Source organism: Macadamia integrifolia, chromosome 14, assembly GCF_013358625.1.
Source record: "Macadamia integrifolia cultivar HAES 741 chromosome 14, SCU_Mint_v3, whole genome shotgun sequence".
Taxonomy (NCBI): Eukaryota; Viridiplantae; Streptophyta; class Magnoliopsida; order Proteales; family Proteaceae; genus Macadamia; species Macadamia integrifolia.
The window spans coordinates 10256108-10278092 of record NC_056570.1 but is presented as its reverse complement, the minus strand read 5'-3'; the positions used below and the strand labels follow the sequence as shown (position 1 = coordinate 10278092).

At 38.4% G+C, this 21985-nt stretch overlaps 2 protein-coding genes across 8 annotated transcripts in view; both read right to left on the bottom strand.

Moving 5' to 3' along the window:
* Positions 1 to 16487, bottom strand: part of LOC122061639 (protein DECREASED SIZE EXCLUSION LIMIT 1) — a 53233-nt gene extending 36746 nt beyond the window's left edge. For 3 of the 7 annotated variants that reach the window (XR_006134696.1, XR_006134701.1, XR_006134699.1), the window contains exons 1-10: positions 16089 to 16487; positions 12811 to 13059; positions 12364 to 12491; positions 12166 to 12228; positions 11986 to 12057; positions 11762 to 11818; positions 10192 to 10391; positions 8840 to 8898; positions 8659 to 8752; positions 6483 to 6549 (exon numbers count right to left, since the gene is read on the bottom strand). Coding sequence is in view for 1 of the 7 variants with exons in the window: in XM_042625044.1 (XP_042480978.1) it covers positions 6483 to 6549; positions 8659 to 8752; positions 8840 to 8898; positions 10192 to 10391; positions 11762 to 11818; positions 11986 to 12057; positions 12166 to 12228; positions 12364 to 12491; positions 12811 to 12876 (806 nt within the window). In the remaining 6 variants the exon portion in view is untranslated. The remainder of the gene's footprint in view (positions 1 to 6482; positions 6550 to 8658; positions 8753 to 8839; positions 8899 to 10191; positions 10392 to 11761; positions 11819 to 11985; positions 12058 to 12165; positions 12229 to 12363; positions 12492 to 12810; positions 13060 to 16088) is intronic. The other 4 variants (XR_006134697.1, XM_042625044.1, XR_006134698.1 and 1 more) reach the window with 4 other exon arrangements.
* Positions 16488 to 16580: 93 nt separating this feature from the next.
* Positions 16581 to 21149, bottom strand: LOC122061640 (NADP-dependent D-sorbitol-6-phosphate dehydrogenase-like). The gene is made up of 6 exons (XM_042625046.1): positions 20887 to 21149; positions 19335 to 19429; positions 19099 to 19216; positions 17818 to 17950; positions 17083 to 17302; positions 16581 to 16963 (listed from the first exon to the last, which is right to left on the bottom strand). The coding sequence occupies exons 1-6, from the start codon at positions 21020 to 21022 to the stop codon at positions 16733 to 16735; spliced, it is 933 nt and encodes a 310-aa protein (XP_042480980.1). The 5' UTR covers positions 21023 to 21149; the 3' UTR covers positions 16581 to 16732.
* Between the last annotated feature and the right edge of the window lie 836 nt (positions 21150 to 21985).

Below are 21985 nucleotides of genomic sequence, written 5' to 3'. Positions count from 1 at the left end.
AAAAAAACCCCACCGACTCTTATGCCCCCTCCTTCCTACTCTCCTATTGCAGAAACACCAAGGCTTATTCCCTTACCACACACCCTACCTTAAACCACCGAGACACCTGCAGCCTTCCCAAACGATTTCCTCTATCCTGGAAAAAAAAAAAAGGGGAAAAACCACCGATTCCTTTTGATTTCTTTTATCTTCTCCCATACCCATTACTACCTGCTTGATGTTGTGCTGAGCCCCAACGCCGCACCACCACTGTTGAGACACTACCCCTGGTGCATTCCACTACTCTAGGCTTTCAGTGGAGTCTTTATCTGGTCAACAGCGTCACAGGCTATAAGTTACCCAAGTTGTAATGGATACCCCTCGCTCACTCTTTTTACATTGATATTGTATGTTCATACATATACTTTCAGTTCACTAGCAGTTGTCTTCTCTATGCTTTAGTACATGAACATACGTCTGCTTGTATATCTTTCATGTTGCATCACCTGGCTTTTTAATCGGTTGTGTCTGACTACCATATAGTGTTTGCCTTGTTTGCTAGCTCCTTTAGTGTGAACCTTGTGCTCCCTTTATGTATAATTGATAAAAAGATTAAAAAAAAAAAAAAAGAGATCGAGATTTATTGGCATTCAAAAAGTACTAGTGGATTTGGTATGTTAGAACCTTGCGGTTACGTACACTCTACGTTGGTCGGGTGCTATGTGCTTTTCTTTTATATTCTGAGAACCTTTGTTTATCGTGCTAGGCACCATCATTAACTATATTCATTTGTTTTCTTTCTTACTATATTTATTTAGCTCTATTTTGGTGCGTCAGGTAGGCAGCCGGCACCATATTATCTCTAGCCAATCCACCCTTTGCATGGATACCCGTATTTTTTTATCGCATTTTACCCATTTTTGTGTCCTATGTCTTTTTTTCCTATTGTCAGGGCATCCCACGCAAACGACTCACAATGTCAATATACTTTGCAACATGTTCAGGAGCGTGTTCAAAATGTTGGTAATAAAAGAAGGATTCGATGTGCTTCATAGAACATTGGTTCACTAACTGGCAAGAGTTTGGAATTGATAGATGTCATGAGGAGGAGAAGGATTAACATTGCATGTATCCAAGAGACAAGATGGAAAAGGATGAAAGCTAAGATGTTGGATGACTTTAATCTTTGGTCTTTAGGAGACCAAAGTGGAAGGGGTGGAGTTGGCACAGTGGGGGATAAAGACTAGAGGAACAATGTGGTAGATGTTAAAAGAGTTGGGGACAAGATCATATCCTTAAAGCTAGTGTTAGATAAAGAAGTGGTCAACATTATTAGTGTTTATGCTCCGCAAGCAGGATTAGATGAGAGTTACAAGCTACAATTTTGGGAACACATGGATGAATTGATGCATAGTTTTAGACCGGATGAAAAAATTATTATGGGAGGCAATCTGAACAGACACATTGGCAAGGATAGGAGAGATTATGTAGAGGTGCACGGAGGCTTTGGAATTGGGGAGAGAAATGAGGGAACCTCAGTTCTGGACTTTTCTATCGCCTATGATCTATCCATTGCTAACACGTTTTTCGCTAAAAGGGAAGAACACTTAATTACTTACAAAAGTAGACAGCATTCTAGTCAAATAGACTTTTTCCTCACTAAAAGACATGACAAATGAATGTGTAAGGACTGTAAGGTCATACCTGGTGAGAGTTAACATCTCAACATAGACTGTTGATCTTGGACATGTGCTTCAGTTTACCAAAGAAGAAAACGAGGAATCAAGTGTGCCCTAAGGTTAGGTGGTGAAGATTGAAAGGAGAGTCAGTAGGGTGCTTTAGAGATAAGGTGGTGAAGCATGAAAAGTGGGATCGGGAAGGGGACGCCAACACGATGTGGAATGTAATGACAGACTGCAGTAAGAAAGTTGCTAAGGAGGTTCTAGGAGTGGCTAAGGGTACTAAGTTAGCCCCTAAAGAGACTTGTTGGGATGCTGAGGTCCAGGCTGCAATCAAAACTAAGAAATATAATTTTAAAATTTGGCAAAGGACTAAGGAAGATGAAGACAGAGAGATATAGGGCCGCCAGAAATGAGGCAAGAAAGACTAGAGATAGCAAGGGTGAGAAAATACGATGATTTCTACAACAATTTAAATACCAAGGAAGGGGAAATGGCTATCTATAAGATAGCTAAAATTCGAGAAAGGAAGTGCAGGGATCTCGACTAGGTTCGATGTATTTAAAGTGAGGATAGCAGAGTGCTTGTGAAGGATGAAGACATAAAGAGGAGATGGGATGAGTATTTTTGTCACCTGCTTAATGGAGACATCCTTACTAGGAGTGGTTCGAGTAGCCGGTCCCACAACATAAACCATAGGTATGTACGTAAGATAGGAGTGATCGAGGTTAAAGAGGCCTTAAGGAAGATGGAAGTAGGGAAGATACCAAGTCCAGATGAGGTCCCAATTGAAGTGTAGAAGAGTTTGGGACCACTTGGAATCGCTTGGTTAACCAAGTTGTTTAACAAGATTATGAACATGAAAAAAATGCCCGATGAATGGAGGAGAAGCACTATCGTTCCAATTTACAAAAATAAAGGAGATATCCAGAGTTGCAACAACTATAGAGGCATAAAACTTATGAGTCATACTATGAAACTATGGGAGAAGGTAATAGAAGCTCGCCTAAGAAGAGAAACTTATATCTCTGAGAACCAATTCAGTTTCATGCCTAGAAGATCCACTACTGAAGCAATCTACCTACTTAGGAGGCTTATGGAAAAAGCCATAACCTACAAGAGGGATCTTCATATGGTCTTCATTGACCTAGAAAAGGCCTACGACAGGGTTCCCAAAGATTTAATCTGGCAGGTTTTAGAGAAGAAAGAAGTGTCAAGTAAATACGTGGATATTATTAAAGACATGTATAGAGATGTAGTGACTAGTGTGAGATCTGTGAGAGGTCAAGGTGTTGAGTTCCCAATTAATATCGGGTTAAATCAAGGATCTACATTGAGCCCTACCGATTTACACTTGTCATGGATGATTTAACCAAGAATATTCAAAAAGAGGTCCCGTGGTGTATGCTTTTTGCAAATGATATTGTTCTGGTCGGTGAAACAGTGACAGATTAATAATAAGTTGGAACTATGGCGACATACTTTGGAATCAAGAGGTCTCAAGATAAGTAGAACGAAGACGGAATAAATGAGGTGAAACTTCAGTAGATCGAGGATTGATAGCGAAGAAGTGAAAATTGGGAGAGAGATCCCGCAAAGTGACTGCTTCAGATATCTGGGCTCTACATTAAACAAAGAAGGTGAGATTGATGATGATGTTTCCCACAGAATTAAAGTAGAATGGATGAAATGGAGAGGGGCGTCTGGAGTGTAATGTGATCGACGTATTCCTCTAAAGCTTAAAGGAAAATTCTACAAGACTGCCATAAGACCAACTATGATGTATGGTGCAGAATGTTGGCCTGTCAAGAAGCGTAACATAGACAAATTGAGTGTGGCTGAGATAAGGATGTTGAGATGGATGTGTGGCAAAACCCTGAGAGCTAGGATAAAAAATGACAAGGTTAGATCGGATTTAGGAGATGCCCCTATCCAAGATAAGCTCAGAGAATGTCGGCTACGATGGTTTGGGCATGTCCAAAGGAGACCCTTGGATGCCCCAGTACAGAGGAGTGACCAGATGCAGATGAATGGAGCTAAAAGGGCTAGAGGCAAGCCAAAATTGACCATTGATGAGTTAATTAGTAAAGACATGCAAAAGTTAAGTCTTCACCCAAGTATGACATCTAACAGAGTTGCCTGGAGGGCTAGGATTCGAGTTGCAGACGGGTCGTGAGTGGGATGTCCAAAAGGGCTACTTTGTTGTTGTTGCTAAATTCAGAGTACATTCAAAAATACCTACATTTACCAAATCATTTTAGAAACATATCCAACAGGAAGAGATGTGTTTTCGTTTTGTGTCTTCCTAAGCCACAGAATTAGACATCTACTAGCGAGTGCTTTCAGTTCCCTGGTTACATAAAAGTTAATATATCAATCAACAAATCTGCATTAATTTTAAAAGTTTCACCCCTCTTTCATTCTAAAAGCCTAAAACAAGGACTGCTACATGAAGATAAAACATAAAACATCTTATATTGATGCATGATTGAATCAAAAGTGATCCAATCTCAGCCTGGGTCTCTCACCCTCAGTTATCTCAGTGGAAGATCATCCTTTCTCAGGAAATAATTTGCAGACAGCAAAAATAAACTTTCGTTCAATCAAATTCATATAGAATGTTGTAGCACCTTACAAACATATATAGAAGACTCAAAAACAAACTCAAACACTAAAAAAGAAAGGCCTAACCCAATAATCAATAACTAATTGGAAAACCTAAACTGACTAGGAAACTGAAATAACAAAGAAAATAGACTCAAATGAGGAAACCTACTTAGCTTAGGACTTAAGCTATTTGTCCACCAAATAAAAACATAATTGGACTCATAATAGGACTCCTAAAAAACACTTAAAGACTCCAACATGAAGTTGGACTCAAACAAAACAACCAAAACATATCAAGACTAGGAGTCTAGGACTCTAACTAAACTAATGAAGAAAATCTCGTTTTCCTACTTTCTACCCATATTTCAGGCCCATTAAAGTGGTCTATTAAAAAAAAAATTTCATAGGATCAAAATCCCAACACCTACATAACCCAAACCAAGGCTTATTTCCAATAAAATAAGCCCTTTAAGTGACTTATCTGCATCATATATGCTATTAGATTCCACAAATAAAGTCAAAACCCAAAGTACTGACTAGTAATAAATTACTGAAGAGGTTAGAAAATAAATACATAATACCCTCACCAACTTTAGCACATGAAATACTTAAAATCCTTTCAAATATCAATTTTTTTTTTTTTAAATCAAGGTGGGGTTTTTGTGGACAGTAGTCCAGAACAGCAATTTTTGTATAGATACCTAGTTTTTCCACGTGACTCAAATGGGGCTGAAATTTTTTGGATAGGTAGACCCCAAGGTCTCCTCTCACATGTCAAGTTTCAGCCTAAATGGAGTTGACCACAGGGCAAATTAAAGTTATAAAATTCCAGAACTAGAGGAGGGTGCATGTCAATACATGGATGGCTGAAAAAACAAGGGAAGATGCCAATACAAAATTCGACACATGGCCAATCCAAACCATTCAATTAGATATCCAACTGTCAAAATTTCCAAGAACTACACTAGATCCACTCATCCATGTCCAAAGGTTCATTTTTTGGACCACTTTTTCGGACCACCATCTGCCAAACCTTCTGCCAAAAAATAAAGATGAAAATATGTGCAACATAGAAAAATACATATAGTGGGACCTTTCAATAATGACTAAAACATGGTAGGGATATATATATATATATATATATATGAATGACAAGCAGCATAGTTCAAAAGTGGAAACAAAAGGTTTCAGAATTAAACTAGAATTCTATGATAGAAAGTGCAAACAAAAATGTGACATAAAATTGGTTGCAGAGTTGCTGTATACATCTTTTAGTTGTTTCAATGCATAAAAAGATCCTGAAATCTAATTGGTGGTTCAATATAGATATATACATATATATATATAGAGAGAGAGAGCTCATATTGGAACAAATTCAGAGTCAAAATAGAATCCTATGATGGAATGTGCAAACAAAAACTTGACGAGATTTTGTTTTCACATTGTCCATCTGCCATGTGGCAGGATGATGTGGCAATTCCCACTGCTGGATAGAGTTGATAGACAAGGGACAATCTGGATAGGCAACCAATTGTCAAATTTCAGGCTTAAATTCAACTATTTATACCCTGTTGATTCATGTTAATATATCTGGTTGTAGCTCTTAGTTAACAGCTCGAGCTTTGGGTTGTAACATAGTATCAGAGCCATAAGGTCGGGTGTCCAATCCCTGGTAAGTGAGAGGGGTTCGTGTCATGTGTGTGGGGGGGTGTTGATATACATTGTGTAGCCCTTAACAGCTCGAGCTTTGGGATAAGTGGTTGTAACAAGCCTGATGTATTGCCAAGTATGATGATGCACTCTCCCATTTCCTGAATTTTCAAAGCTCCATTTTGCCACTTGGCAAACTCAATTGGGCTATAACTTTGCTTGATTCGATGGGATCAAGTACTTGATGTAAAGCATTCATGCCACAACTTTACTCAATCATGTTTGGGTTAAATCTGCGAGTCAGCAACCAACAATCACCAGGGTATAGAATTTCTAAGCTCCAAGCTAAATTTGATTTCTAAATTGATATGGTCCTAAAACATTATCTAAATTGTAAATGCATAGAAGAAACACCAAAATTATTCCAGTAGATATATACCTTTGTAGGATTTTCAACAATAACAAACAGAAGGAAAAAAAAAAAACTAAACAAAAGGGAATGCCAGTAGCTTATAACTGAAAGGAACACATGCAGACATACTAATCATAGTGAAGATAATAACCCACCCAGCCAAAACATTTAGGAATCCCTGCAGCTTTGGTGGTAAAAATGCTTGAACAGCCATGCACATTCCTGAAATTGAAGCATAAGCTTAAACTCATAAACATTCATGCAGAGGGATCTGATTAGGAATGGCACCAGTGCACCAGGTTTCGATTTTACTTAGTAATAATGTAATATACATTGCATTTTCTTATGGGGGAGAGAGAGAGCCTCAACTCAACTCAAACTCACCTCCCCCTTCTCCCAACTAAATAGGTTGGCTACATGGATCCACTTTCACCAATCAGCTCTCTTCAAAGCCATACTAGTTATCAGTCCCAATAAGAAATTATACAGTGATACAAAAAATAATCCTTTCAACACCCTGGTCGTCTTCATCCCAAAACTTTGCAAAAGATGTGATCCAAAGATGCATGCAGGCACAAACACATCTGACATTTACAAAGAAAATATGGCTGCAAAACAATTAAATGAGGCTAATGGATAAACTCTTTCACTATAGATTTTCCGTTCCGTTAACAGGAGCCCATAGACCGGGATCATTTGAATGAACCTATTCTTATCAAGATGAACATGAGTGCTCAAGCCTGTAATTATTTGTCAGTTACAGCTTCTTAAAATTATGAACCTTATATTTTTCTCTTTTTTTCATTTTTCGGTTATGAGCAATAGAGTGTTGTCATCGGGCATGAACTTTCAATAAGGGAAACAGAAGAAATCCAGTAGTACTAGCTGCTGATAGTGTGCTGGCGAAAGGAGATACAGAAGAGGCCTCGCTCCACAACTGGTGTTCGACACTGCTTCTTTAGCCAACCATTTCAGCACCCTAAATAGCTTCTCTGAACATGTAGCTTACCCTGAACTTCTCGAAAGAACATGCAAGCAGACTGGAAACAGGCCAGCTCTAGAAACAGGTCTGCAGTTCATCATTGAGCCTTTTTTTTTTTCAGTTCAAATTAGACCTTGCAGTTTGGGAGTTTCTGGTTTTCAAAAATTGAACATGGGGTTAGAATAGAACTGTGCTTTTGTTTATTTTTCATTCTTATTATGTATCCTTTCAAGGCTGGAGTGGAGGACATAACAAACTGACTATTTAAGAGAATACCTTGCGAAACCGACACACACTTAATCCCATATAAACCAACTGTGACACTAATGTATCTTAACACACTTGAAAGAAAGGGTACTAATCTCCAACTAGGTTAAACAAAGTTGAAGTGGCCAAGCAAAACTCCAGCATTGCTAATAGCTCTAATTTTGGGATTATCTAAAAAATATGCTCTTGTTTGTGGTCTTCCTTCTCTGTGGGACAGCGTCATTAGTCACCATAGTCCTTATTAGTAAACTACAGCCTCAGCTGGAAGTGAGGAAGTGAAGAATGCCCTATTTGAGTAAGTTGATCGTAGAGTACCGTTTACACAGTTTGGGAAGGGGTTTTGATGATCAAGAAGAAGATTCTACTTCAACTGATATGCCGTTAGGCACAGCCATACATAACATAGAAATCACACTCAGAAAGGGTGAACAATTAGCTAGTGCTCATTTCTTCTGCACCCATCCCGATCTAAGATACTATCAGTGTGAAACAAGGATCTAGTGACAAGTAAATCCTTTCTTTGTACTTGAGAAGACCTGAGAGACTTTGGGGATAAAGACCAATCGCAAGTCCTCTTCCCTATTACTTTGAAAAAGTGAGCCACAGGTTCAGATACAAGCTACCATCATTACCGCATGGACAATTAGACATCCACCCCATAATCATTTCAGATCCATCTTGAGTAGGGTTACAATATTATTGCAGAGACAGAATAAATAGTATGGGAAAAATGGTTTTTAATGACAGTGAAGCCACTACCAGATCCAGATAGCAGACCCCATATAGCTATGTACTACTTGGCTACTATAGTTTTTGCCATCGGTTGTTTCCTTCCACTTTTACTTTTCCTTTTACTTGTCCTTGTTTGGATCCATGTAGTCAACCCCATTACGTTGGGATAAAGCCTTCTTGTTTTTGAAGTCCAGTACCAAGAATAGGGACAAATGTTGTCTGATGAGTTTTAAATTCGGTGACGGAAATTGCTGAAAATAACTAAGTAATTATCGAGATGTAGAAAACATATCCCAAGATAACAAAACTGTGTTACAGGTCAAAAGTTGATACAAGTATCAGAATCCGACCTCTTGCCTTTGTTGAATGACCTGGTGAGCTTTCATTACAGATCTGAGGCAAGTGTGTTAACCTTTCTGCAGTAGTGAGATCCCAAATCTCAACCTTTGAAAAGTGATCACCTGGTAAGGTTATGTAATAATAGGATGATGAAATGAGACCAATAAAAACTATGATAATAAAATTAATCACCTCAGAAGACTGTTCCCCTGCTATAGCCACATATTTCGGTCCTTCAGTAGAAACAGAATCTGTCGATTAATTAAAAAGGTGAATCACCTATTTTACTGCCTCTGACAGGTCATTTTACAGGATATAAGCAACAAATGAAGCACATATCATTAACTAGAGCAACAGATATTGTCAAACTGAAAAACTGAAAAACTAAAAAAATATAAAGCAGTAAACACTACAAGTAGAAAAGAAGAGAAGGCTAAATGCATGAAAATGATTTTTGGTGCAATTTAAATTGAACAACTTGCTATGAAGCACACATTAAGGAGGCAGTGCTAAATTTTAAGCAGTTTGATTCAAGTCAATTATAATTCTAATTTTTAGCTCATAACTTCTAAAATAATTGGACCGAGTAGCTCTCGACTACAAAAGCCTACATTTCAGGAAGGTAAATGATAAGAAAAAGGGGACCCATTTGATCTGAACCAGCATGGCCATTAATAAGGCAGGCAGCACTGCGGAATGGGAAAGGAATCAAAGGAGAAAAACCAAATCAAATGATAAGAAAATAAAATAGAGGATGAGAGATATAAGTTGAAAGAATTATAAGATCCTAAATTCATAAACTGATGCAACGCAACCTGCCACAGGGTCATCTTTCTAAACCTTAACATGGCCATTCCAAACCATACCACACAGAGCATAAAAACCATCCTATTGGAATTTTATCATCCTCATAGTCCAAATCCAGCCCTACAATATCTAAAACCTAAATACAACTCTATAGAAATTCAAAAAATATGACTGAAGCCCAATCCTGTTAAACCATGGAATTTTTAATTGTCAAAACCTTGAATTTTCCAACCCTGGATGAACTAATTGGATAAAAACACTAAGCAGCTAAGCCACCTGCAACATTAACTTGTATCAGTCCCCCAGAGTGGCATCTAACTAATTAATGTTGTCTGTTTTAACTCTGTATGCTACCATCATCCTACTTTCGTGAAAACAAAACCTCAAGAGCATCAATCTCCTAATATGAAATGTTAACCTAATTTAGTGAAACTTGACCTGATCAGACGATCATGCATCTAACATATGGTTCAAACCATGCCACATTCATGTTAAAAGGCATTTTTATGATATGTAGTTCAAACCCGAATAAGTCTAATTTGCCAAGGCCCAAAAATTAATTAGAAAAAGTACATAGTTATGGGCACCTATGAGAGAACATTGCATGGCCAAAAGGTTCTTCTTAATCCAAAATATCTCAATAGAATAAATGCATTCAATCACAATCATTTCAACCACGAACAATTTTCACTCCGAAATAGATAAACCTTGCATTTGAGTGGAACTCTCTATCATACCTTCTTGGGTCTTTCCTCCACCAACTCCATGTAGCATTGCTGCATTAATGGTTTCCCTAGTGTCAATATCAGATAAATTCTCGACAGAAGTATTGGCAGACGAAGCATCTTCAGTTTGCACCAAACAAGTAAAAGGCTTCTTCACCAAGGATAATTTGCAGAAATGATAAGAATTTGTTTTGATGATAAGCGATGGTGTCCTGCGAATAGTAAAATCTCAAGAGTTTAGAACCCACATAGGAAGGCACCAACTGATATGGGACCAGCATAGAAAATTATCCCTCATGAGGAAAATATAGGTATCTCATTAAATATTTGGGTCAGCAATATGACGTACAAAACATCTGCAATAAAATAAATAAATAAACAGAAAATAGAAACTCCACGAAACTAAGCTTTTAAGCTGCCCCACTTCTATTAGGAAACATATAACTAGAGACTAAAAGAAATTAGAAATTATACTATGTCTCTAAAATAAAACTTGTAATGCCTACTTGCTATCCATATTGTAGAGCCATTTAAAACCTCCGTTACAATAAAAACCCATTGGATTGTATGCCAATGTGTGTAAATCCCCACACTCATTTTAACCAAAACAAACTGAATTGTGCACAAGATCTGACTGAACATGCCAACCTGTCACAAAACCATTAAATATTTGGGTCGGGTATTTTTGGGTTCAGGTCAACATTGTCAACATGAAATGGACTCTAAATCGGCAAAAGGTCATTTTCATGTTGGACTCACCAAATGCAAAATTTACCCATATTTATTACCATCGCTTTTAACTCATATCAAAACTTTTCGCCGTGTTTTGTCATGTTCTTGTCATTTTGTGTTATTTCAAGTCGTGTCGCCCTATACCTTCCCCCAATTTCACTAGGTGATCTCCAATCCTGACTAAGGTGGACTTCTTCCTACATACAGAAAAACTAGACAAGATTCTATGATTTCTATCGTAATCACATCATCTCAAAAAGAAAGCATATAAATATATATGATTTGTATTTCCACTGGATGTAGGATACTGCTGACCACCTCGTTCATTGTACCTTAGCCTTTGCAAGAATAGCGTGGTCACAAGCATTAAAAACTTTCTGGAATCAGTGGATCATGCATCCCAGCTTGATGGAACTCACTTGCCTTGGATCATTGGCACTCAGTGCAAGGGAAAGCCTCTCTCTCTAGTACATGTTCTCCAGTGACCAATCTCCCTTTCACCATTTATTATAGATTACCTTAAGAAATAACAGAATAGAGACATTTCCCAGAACAGGCAACACAATTTTGCCAAAGTTCTGGAGTTCATCAGATCTTTGCATTTACTTTTGCCTTCCACTCAATGACTTTATAGGGCCTCTACCCAAAAAAAAAAAAAACTTCATATAAACTAAACCCCTAGATTCTATTTTCTCCAGCATCCCTCACCACTATATAATTCTTTAACCAGTAGATAGCACACGTCCCTGTGCTCACTTCTCAGCCTTTTTCTTAAGGAAGCTTTTTTAAGTAAAAACAATACGAAAATGAATTGGGGTGGGAAGGGGTTGTGCAGGTGGGAGGAAAGTACCTGGAAAGGCCTCCATCTTCAATATCCCAACATTTAACAGTCCCATCCCTACCCTGGCTACATGCATGTGAGGACACAAACTTTTAAGGTATAAATATGCCAAGAACCTCAAAATCAAAAAGATTAAAAGAAAAAGGGATATGATAAATTGATTCTATTGCATACATCAGAAGTCCAAGGCACAAGTTCTTAAGATAAATACACATGGAACTGAAGATAATGACCTAACAACTTTATTGTCTCCAATCAAAGGACTTGTAGCAACACCAATCATCCCATGTGCAGCGCTGTGCACCCTGTAATCCATTTCATACGAAAGTTTGTCACATTATATGCTCAACATTGGAAATTAAGGAGCTTAATGAAGAAAAAAATCTCCTGCTAATGAAGGGGAAAAAATTTACCACGAAGAAGAGACTGTCCTGTGTTGAACTGTATCCCAAATCCGCAACTCACCGTCGGTGGCACTGTGACACCATCCACCAATAGACATCAGTGTATTGATACTAGGAAAGTTTCTTCTTACATCTCAAGCTGAAAAACTCCTAAGATCTACAACAAATTTCTAACTAGCTTTTGTCCTGAAGCGATTAGAAAACTACCCAGTAAACAACAGGGGCTTAGAAGAATGGAAGCAAACATCCATAACAGAAGCTCGATGACCTCTCAGCACTGCAATTGGGTCAGGAGGGGAGCGTTTTGTGTCCATTCTGCAATCTCGACTCCAGTTCTGCCATTAGGAAAATCGTCAATAAGCACTTTTTTTTTTTTTTTTTTTCAAGAAAAGCCCTGCCTGATTGTGCTCATCACTGAACCTTGTAGATAAAAGTAAATATTAAGGAATGGGAATTTCACTCCTGCCTTTGTTAATTTCCAGTCACTCACACAGAATCTTGCACCGGAACCAGCAAATATCAAGAGTAGAAGCAGCAGTTAAAATTTTTCTTTGTTGCAATTGCACTTCAATTGAATGGAATTGATGGAAACGATAAGACAAATATTTTCCGAGACGAATATACTAGAGAGAGACTAAGCTTGATGTAACATACGAAAACTGTATGCGAAGAAGAATCATTCATCAGGTTGGCCTGATGAACCAGGAGGCAACCCAGCATGGCCTGCGATGGAAGCTTGTCAAATGTGTGCCTAGTGCCACCTTCGCCGCCGCTCAAATAATTCTTTGTCGTGTCTACATAGAACAGACTAAAGTCCACAGCCAAAGCTATGGGCCTTGGTTAAGAATCACTAGCATGGAGTAAGATTGCCGAATTGGACATGGGACCGGCATCCATTCCAATCTGAACCAGATTGAATCAGTTCAGAATTAGCCAGAATCAATTATATTCACCGAAACCCTAAATTTGGAATTAGAAAGAAGCAGCAAGGATTTCCCAAAATCTGTGCTTTTTTTAGGTTATTGATTCAATAAACTTAGGGATTTCATTACAAGTTATAAGTTACATTGATTTTTCTGTTATTTTACTAACTAAATGAAAGAAACAAAGGCAAAACTTCATCCCAAAAAAAAAATCAAATGGAAACAAATGAAGATCAACCATGAATAACAGGCAATTCAAAAGAGGGTTGCAGGAAAAGGCTGGAATCGGATTGGGGGCTCAGCTAAATCTGATTCATCTAATTCCTTTAACCGTGATCACTAGATTGGTTTTAATTTTTTTCCTTTCTCTCTTTTCTGAACAAAAAAGACATTGTCTTCAAGACTACAGACTTTAAACCCCCTCCCTAGTATGTCCCTAAGGTCTTAGCTATAACTTGGGGTCTTATTCCAGGCTCCACCAGGAATATTTCAACGGGTTTGGTAATCCTCGGTAAGAAGTGTTTCTGAATCAAAACATAAACAAAAAACGTGTTTGGAAGGCACAATAACAGAAGTACTTCTGGAACCTCAACAAAATACCGTTAGACTTAATCTATATCATAGTTATCAAGGCGTCGCTTAGGCGGCTTAGCCTGGACTGATGCCTTGGGCACCTAGGCGACAAGGCGCCGCCTTGATATTTGACCATCCTCTATCGCTTTGCTTTCCTTCTCGCCTTGATAACTATGATATATCTAAACCTGAAATCAGTGCACAAAAAGAACTCGGAACAAACAATAGATACTATTTGTTTTCCCTCAACCAATAAAACAACTCACCACCTCCCTAACTACTTTTTCTAAATAGCCAACAGAACTACAGTATGGGAGATGGAAGGAATAGACAGATTTCTTGAAATTAAACTAATATGCAGATTTAAAGGAACATATCCATAGAATCCTTGAAACAATGATATAATAGGAAAACAATTCAGAAATAATACACTACAGGATTCACAGATTAGCAGGATTGTAGACAGAAACAAGGATCATAATGAGAGGGGGGGGGAGGGTAAAAATAGAACTGAACATCTTAAAGTTCAATTTCTCTTTCTAATATGTATACTGACTCATCTTAAAGTTCTATTTCTCTTTCTCTATAATTTACATATGATGTAAAATGGTACGATTTCATTACATCGTGCCCCAAACACCACAAGGATAATTCAAGGGCTTCCATCAACTATGCATAATCATGCTTTTAGTTGTAATATCTAAGCTAATTGTTGTTCTTATTGTCAATATCTCTCAAATTATGTTCTAATCCCTTCCTAGTTACATTTATCTAGTGTTTCTTGTTCCATACTTTTTCATGTTTCCTTGAACTATCTCTTTTATCTCTCAAAACCAGCTATCTTCCATTTGCTTTAGTTAGATTACACATGCAGTTAAAATTCCTGTTATTTTGTCAATTTTTGTATAGGATCAATGTACTTGTGATTCTTTTGATGGTTATGTTTCACTTCCACTTCACTCATTTATTACTATTGTAACACGTTAGTTATAGATTCAAAATTTGGAAATAGCTTCTCATGCAAAGCTGGGTAAGGCTGCATACATTTGCCCCTCCCAGACCCTACAATAACGGGAGCCTTGTGCTCTTTGCTACATGTTCTACCTGTTGTGTATCGACTACATGGCAGCTTAGCTGGCACCCCCTAATGGTCCACAAGTAACTGAAGTCACTTTCTACTTGTGGAGTTATGTTAGTTTCTACCAGATAGATTACAGTTGCAGTATAAGTTTTTGAAAATTTGTTGGAAAGCCATAGCATTTGGAAAAAATGACATGTTTCCAAAACGGAAGATTCCTGGTCAGTCAAAAATTGGGAATTGCATCATCAAATCAGAATTTCCCGTGATGGATGTTCCGATCGAGTCGATTCTATGGTTTTTCTCACCTAATCGTTTGGTTTTCAGATCAGAGGGTCAATTCTGGGGTTTCTGAGACTGATTATAACCGACTGGATCAGAATCGACACTAATCAATTCAATCCCCACCCTTTCTCTTTCTCTGGTTTTGGATTTCAGACCTTTGGTACATACAATCCAGAAGAGCAAATCCACTTAATAGCACTACTATACCAACACTGCACTAAGATCATATGACACAGCCACCACTAACTAGTGTACTAGTACTGGTAAAGCCCCCTTTATCAGGTATTGGATTGCTTCATCAAGGAACCTTACCAACATCTATTCTGGAAGCAGCAGAAAGAAACTCCAAGAATGGCTCCTTTAATAAAATTCTTACTGCTACAAACTTAAACTTTGATCCTCCTTCCTTCATTCCTTCATCCATTTTCTCCTCTTCTCTTCTTTCTCTTCCGAGGTAACTCAGGTTAGTATTTTTTAATGACTCTCCGGCTTTGATTTTGTGTTCGCTTCATGTTTGGTCAGTTGGAAAAAAAATATATATATATTCTTCTTCTTCTTCCTCACGGCGATGGCCACATCTTCTAATCCTTTTTTTTTTTTTTTCTGATTCTAATTTAAAGAACCAAATCTGTTATCATTCGTCAATCGTCGTCGTTTTCTATTTATTATAATAACAACTAGAAGGATTTCAATTATTTTCCCCCTTAGATATGAACAGAACTAGTCTCCCTAACGTTGGTTTCGTCTTCGATTTCAGTTTATTAGGAGGAAAGGTAGGTGAGGGAAGTCAAGCATAAAGGAGAGATTTTTCCATGGCTGAGATCAAAATTTTGTTTGCAGGCATGGAGAATGATTCTTGGATTACGTCTCTTACCTGTGCGAGCTCTGTTATCCAAAGATAGAACAAAGAGAAAACACAGAAACATCCCTAGAATCCACACCAAGGTACTCCTGCAACTGTCCCCTCTCTCACCTTGGTTTTCAAGACTTCCCTAAAACAGAACCCTGAGAGAGAGAGAGAGAGAGAGAGAGAGAGCGAGCGACAGAGAGAAGAGAGCGAGAGCAAGACATACCTACGAGAGCTGCCTGAGCGACGGGAGTGAATGGCGAGAGCTGCGTGAGAAACGGGAGGTTTTATGAAAAGAGGGTTTTGAGGTTTTTATTTCTTTTTTTATTTCCCTAAATATCATCTTAAAATTGAAGTAACACCTCAAATCCCCACTCTCGGGGTGACTTTTGAACCGGCTCGTTTTCTGGGCCCAGAAACGAGAGAAGAGTTGCCAAACACTTTTTTTTCCCGATTCTGTTCTAAAATGGAATTTAGAACAGAAAAGATCATCTCCAGATCGTTACCAAACGGGCTCTAAGGGATGATACTTCAACCTTCACTTGCAGAAATATTTTTCACCAAGGTGGCGTCCCAACTCCAGGAAGGAGGAATTTGGGGATGGGGGGGGGACTCAAACTCAAGACATGCCATGGCGGCAGTTGCTTCAACAAGAAAAACACCTTGACCAACTGAGCTAGCAGTTTCTTATACATGCAGGGTCCTGAAGCAAACATAATTTTCTTAGTGTACTTAGGATTATGATAGATTTATTAGGCATTCAAAAATAAGAGCAACATGTTTTGAGTTTACAAACAGCATTCCCCAAATATCAACCTACTTTTCCAGGAAACAATGTTCATCCCATGATTACAGAATTATAAGAACTGCTCATGCAAAAAGATCTATGTTCCAAAACTTGGCTGGTTGGTTGGTCCTATATTTCCTGTCCAAACTCTTTATCAACTCCATGTCCTCATTGGTCAACTCAAAATCACCCACTTCAAAATTCTCCTTCAACCTCTCTACTTTTGATGACTTTGGGATGACAACAGTGTTCCGCTGAATGCCCCATTGGAGAACCAACTGAGCCACAGTTTTCTTATATTTTTCAGCCAGACCCTGATCAAACAGAACGATCTTGGATCAAATTCTGGTAAAAAGCTTATGGCAAGTTTTGAGCTTGACAAAATATAAATTTATCAATATGAATCTATGCAAGAAAGAATAATTTAAAATACCTTCAGGACTGGGTCATCCAAACAGGAGACTGAACCAAACCATTCTGTGTTGGCAGCAGCGCCCCCAATAGGAGTGTGTGCTGTAACACATAGGCCATGCTTTTGACAGAACTTGACGAGAGATTCGCGTTGGAAGTAGGGGTGTGTTTCAATCTGATTAACTGCAGGCTTCACTTTTGAGTAGGCTAAGCAATCTCTCGTGAGAAAGATGTCATAGTTACTGCAAATAAATAATTATGATCAGAGCAACTATAATTGTAATTAATCATAATTTGATTCTTATACAAAAAGCTTGAAGTCAGGAGATGGAGCAGGCATGAACAGGTAATAACATCCAGGCCTAGTTTCAACTATTTGGCATTCTTAAACTGCACTCTTAAACTAGGATATTCCAACATATTGGACTAAATGGAAGGTTCAGATGATCTGATTGGATCACTTTAATTCTAATATAAGAGGCAATAATGCATAGTCTCATGAATTGATGTTCTTTACTTGCCAGCTTTTGGTTAATGTGTGACTTTACAATGGGTGTTTCTATATACCTAATAAAGTAAAATATGCAGATTCATGATGCTCATTTTTCCTTCCTTTTTCTGGAAGGGTTGGGATGGGCGTGGGATGTTTGTCTCAGATTACTAGTAACCAGAGCCACATAATATGCAATATAACCATCGTACAGTATTGTTAAATGACGGTCAGAATATGGTTGGATATGCCCGGCGGTCAGTGTACCTGATACCAATACTGCGGACCAAACCCAGGGAAACCAGCTCTTCCATAGCATGCCAGGTAGTCTCCAGGGAAATGGTAGTGTCTATGTCCAGCACACCATCTTCACCAAGAGCACTGTCAGTTGTACCTATGCCTGTGCAGATAGCCAATGCAAAGAAAAAATCTCATGATGAAGCCATCATAAATTGAGAAACGAATTCAATTGGAACTACATTAGGTTGTCAGAAAAATAAGAAATTTCCAACAGAAAACACTGGAAAAGGGTAAAAGGCTATCAGACAGTAGTGTCTTAAGTCTTCTTAGAACCAATTGGGGAAAGGGATTCAATCAGAGCAGAGCAAATGGTGTTATACCATGCAGACCCCTTGGTACATTTTCCTCAAAGTGGCTTGTTTCAGTGGAAATCAGGAATTTCTAATGAGGTGGCTGATGATGTGGAAAAACAAGGGCAAGTAAGCCGAAGGCTCTATTATAGGAGTGATGTCCCTTTGTTACTATTCAGTAATTCAGGTGTATGGATTATGTTTATTTCGAAATATGTTCATGAGCCGACTTCTAGAAAGAGCTCAAGGTGACACCCACAATCACTTTCCTATTAAGAAACTTCATTATCAGTTTTTTAATGACAAGCTCTCTTTTCTGGTGTTTTACATGAGAAGAGCCTGAGCCTCAGCTTCCAGACAACAGAGAGTAGCCTTGTATATAAATGGATTTCTGAACCACACAAACGCAAACAATAAGCCTAGTCCTAGTTTCCTTTTGTAATCATTTGGGATGGTCATATCCTATTCTGCCATTCTCACTTTATGTCTCGCCAAATGCCTTGTAATAAGGTTGAAGCAACAATCTTTTAGATTCCACCAGAAAAATTTATCATCCACCCCATCCTTTAACGGGGCATGGTTCCCAAGAACACCCCTCAGTGAACCACAAAACCCCAACCACATACATGGCCAGCCAACTCATCTTGGTAGTAAGCTACATTGTTGAACAGGCTATATGTGAAAACCACCCGAGTCAGATACAATCCACCCACCTGGTGTATCCTGTAAATTAACTTTATATTTTCCTCTTAACTGTCACAAGGATTACATAATAAGAACCTCTGATCATTCTGATTTTCAGACTTTGTGCCATTCAAGAGAACCTTCGGTTGATCATTAAAAAGTTAACTGAATTTAGAGGTACATGAACTGCCTCAAGTGTATTATCAACCACCAGAACTGAAAGTAGAAACTACAGCACATAATAATGCAATTTATGAAAAGACAGGGAATCTACCAGTGTGCTTTGTGGCTACAGGGAAGTGAACAAGGTATAAATCAAGATATTCTAGCTGAAGTTTCTTCATACTGTCTTTACAGGCCTCAAGAACATGTCCGTGGTCTGAACTCCAAAGCTGTAACCAGAGAACAATAGAGGAAAGAATTTGTCATAGGGTTAGATGAAACTGAACTCTTGACAACAGAAAAAACAAGCAAACTGTAGACCATTATCTCTGTTGCAAATAAACTGACCTTGGTGGTGATGAAAAGGTCCTCTCGTTTAACAAGGCCAGTCTGAAATGCTTCCTTGAGAGCCTCCCCAACTTCTACTTCGTTCTTGTAATCAGCTGCATGGAACAGCTACCAGACATTTATTACATAGCAAATGCATTTCTGAAGGAAATACATGCTTTAAGGGCGAAGAGGTGGGGGAATAGCTTTACAGGAGGTAGGCAGTAAAATGCCAGAGTTTTCATAGGTGTAATAACCTTACTAAGTTTTAGGATGCAAAGTTGCTCCACTGGGTGTAAAATATCTATTCAATGGCCTCATGTGAAGAATTGGGTCATTACTTTTGAGTCTTTCATGTGAAGTGAGGATAAAGAATCTACGAGTAATAGATGAATGTTTTACACTCTCAGAAAAAAAAAAAGCACCTTGGGATAATGGTGATACACATCCACTCTCTCAAACATAGGCTCCAATCACTCAAGGGATGAAGCTAAATCTTCTTCATCCATGGTCAATAAGAAAGTCAAGAGTAAATCAGATCTATAACTCGGTTGAGCAAAATTTCTCTAATACCATAAAGAGGATAATGGTTTTGGGAATTCAAACTTATTATTTCATTCCTGATAGTTAAATACACATTACAAGACAAAAACATATTGCTGATTTACAATTAATTTCCTAAAGTGCAGAGAATATACAGCTGGTCCTTGGGTGTTGTGCCTTATCTCTTGGGTACTTTTGGAATGTACAGTTGTGTTACAACGATGTAGAAGATTTGCCTTCATCCCTAGAGTGATTGGAACCTATGATTGTGCAAGTGGATGTGTATCACTATTATGGTATACATGGCCAGCACTCGTTAAGTTGCAATGCTCTGGTATTATGTTCTTCAATTCTTAATTTTGTTGATACTTCACAGGGCTATTGATCTTTGTTGATGGAAAGAGGTAGTTTATGCTACTAGTCAAAGCGATGACGGGAATTCAAACCCACCCTATATATATATATATATATATATATATATATGAGAACAGCACTATCATAGATGAACTGATTGGCCATCCGTATCTCCGGAGACACTGTTCTGCACATGACAAGATGTAGTGGTGCCATGAAAACCCATGGGTGAACGGTGCCCTGGAGGTGATAGCTTAAATAACTTTTTGCAAAGAAACACACAATTTGTAAGGATCAAACTTTAGAGGCCTAACAAATAACGGCCGGATACTGTGAGGAGTTGTTTGACATGACAATCAAGCAGATTCCCGAGACTTTATGCGACTTTGTCACTGAAGGGATCCAATTCACCGGATTCAGCTTATTTGTGAAATCCGATCGATGATAAACAACTTAAAACCCTCACAAACACGAAAAAAAAAAAACACCCCAGCTCCATCTCTTTCAAATTCTATAAATTCAATACCAACTAATTTTAATGAATAACAAGTTAACAACACTAGGATAACGACTAAGAATAATTGAAAACAAAATGCCAAGGAATATTCGCAAAATACAATAAATTTTTAAAAGGAACGGCTAAGAATAAAGGCATGAAATGATGAAGATAAGTTACCGGCGCAATCGAAGTGACGATATCCGATCTTAATAGCGGTGGTAAGAAGGTTTTTGATGGACTTCCCCTCCATCCGCCACACACCGAGACCGACCACGGGCATCTTGAAGCCATTGTTAAGAGTAATCGCCGCCATTTATGTCTCAAGTATCGACCTTCTTGCCGTAGATTGAACAGCAAGTCTCCTGTGTGAGGCGGAGAGAAAGGGAGAGAGAGAGTGAAGACTGGCCTGCGAAGAGCCAAATATATGGAGAGTGAGCGACTCAGTGAGGGAGTGGGGGAGTGTTGAGCTAGTGGGGGCTGAGGGACCACATAGCCAATAAAGTTTTTATCACCTGCATGGCAAACCGTAACAGGCTCAACTGATCCTTAATATTTACGACACGTGTACGACTTGATTTGATATGGATGGAATGTTGGCGACACTTGTCTATGGTGGATCAGGGGATGCCAAACGGTCGATTCGGTCCTGTTTCGGTCTAGCACTGGCTCAAACCAAAACTATGGTTAAGCTGAAGTGTGGTTCCGATCTGAATTTTATCAATTTAGGAATCTGGATTCATATCGGTCTGACGACTCTGACCCGTTCTTATCCTGATTTAATTGGAATCGGTTAGAATCAGTGGAATCAGATTAAAAATAATCATAAACCCTACTAGTTTCATTTAGGATCTGTCCGATCCAAGTTGATCTGAATTTGAGTTGGCCAATTGTTTCAAATTTTCAAACCCAGCTCATATCAGGTTATTATCGGTTCCTTTTTTTCAATTTCTTAACGGCTTCCTATTGGTTTCATTCCAGGTTTGATTCGATTCAGTTCGATTCTCTTCTGGTTTGATTCGATTCAATTCAATTCGCTTCTGGTTTGATCGATCAGGTTGATTCAATTTTTTTACTGATCTCCAAAAATTATTTGCTTTGGTTCGGTCAGTTTGATTTTGTTTGATCATTTTTTAACGGTCCAACCGATTTTAGTTGGATTTTGACCCCCTAGTATTCAATGAGGTGTAGGGTATCACCACCAAATAAGGAGTAGGACCGATCCGACAAAGATATTAGAATTTCTTTCGGGATAAATGTGGCAAGATGGAGGCCGTGG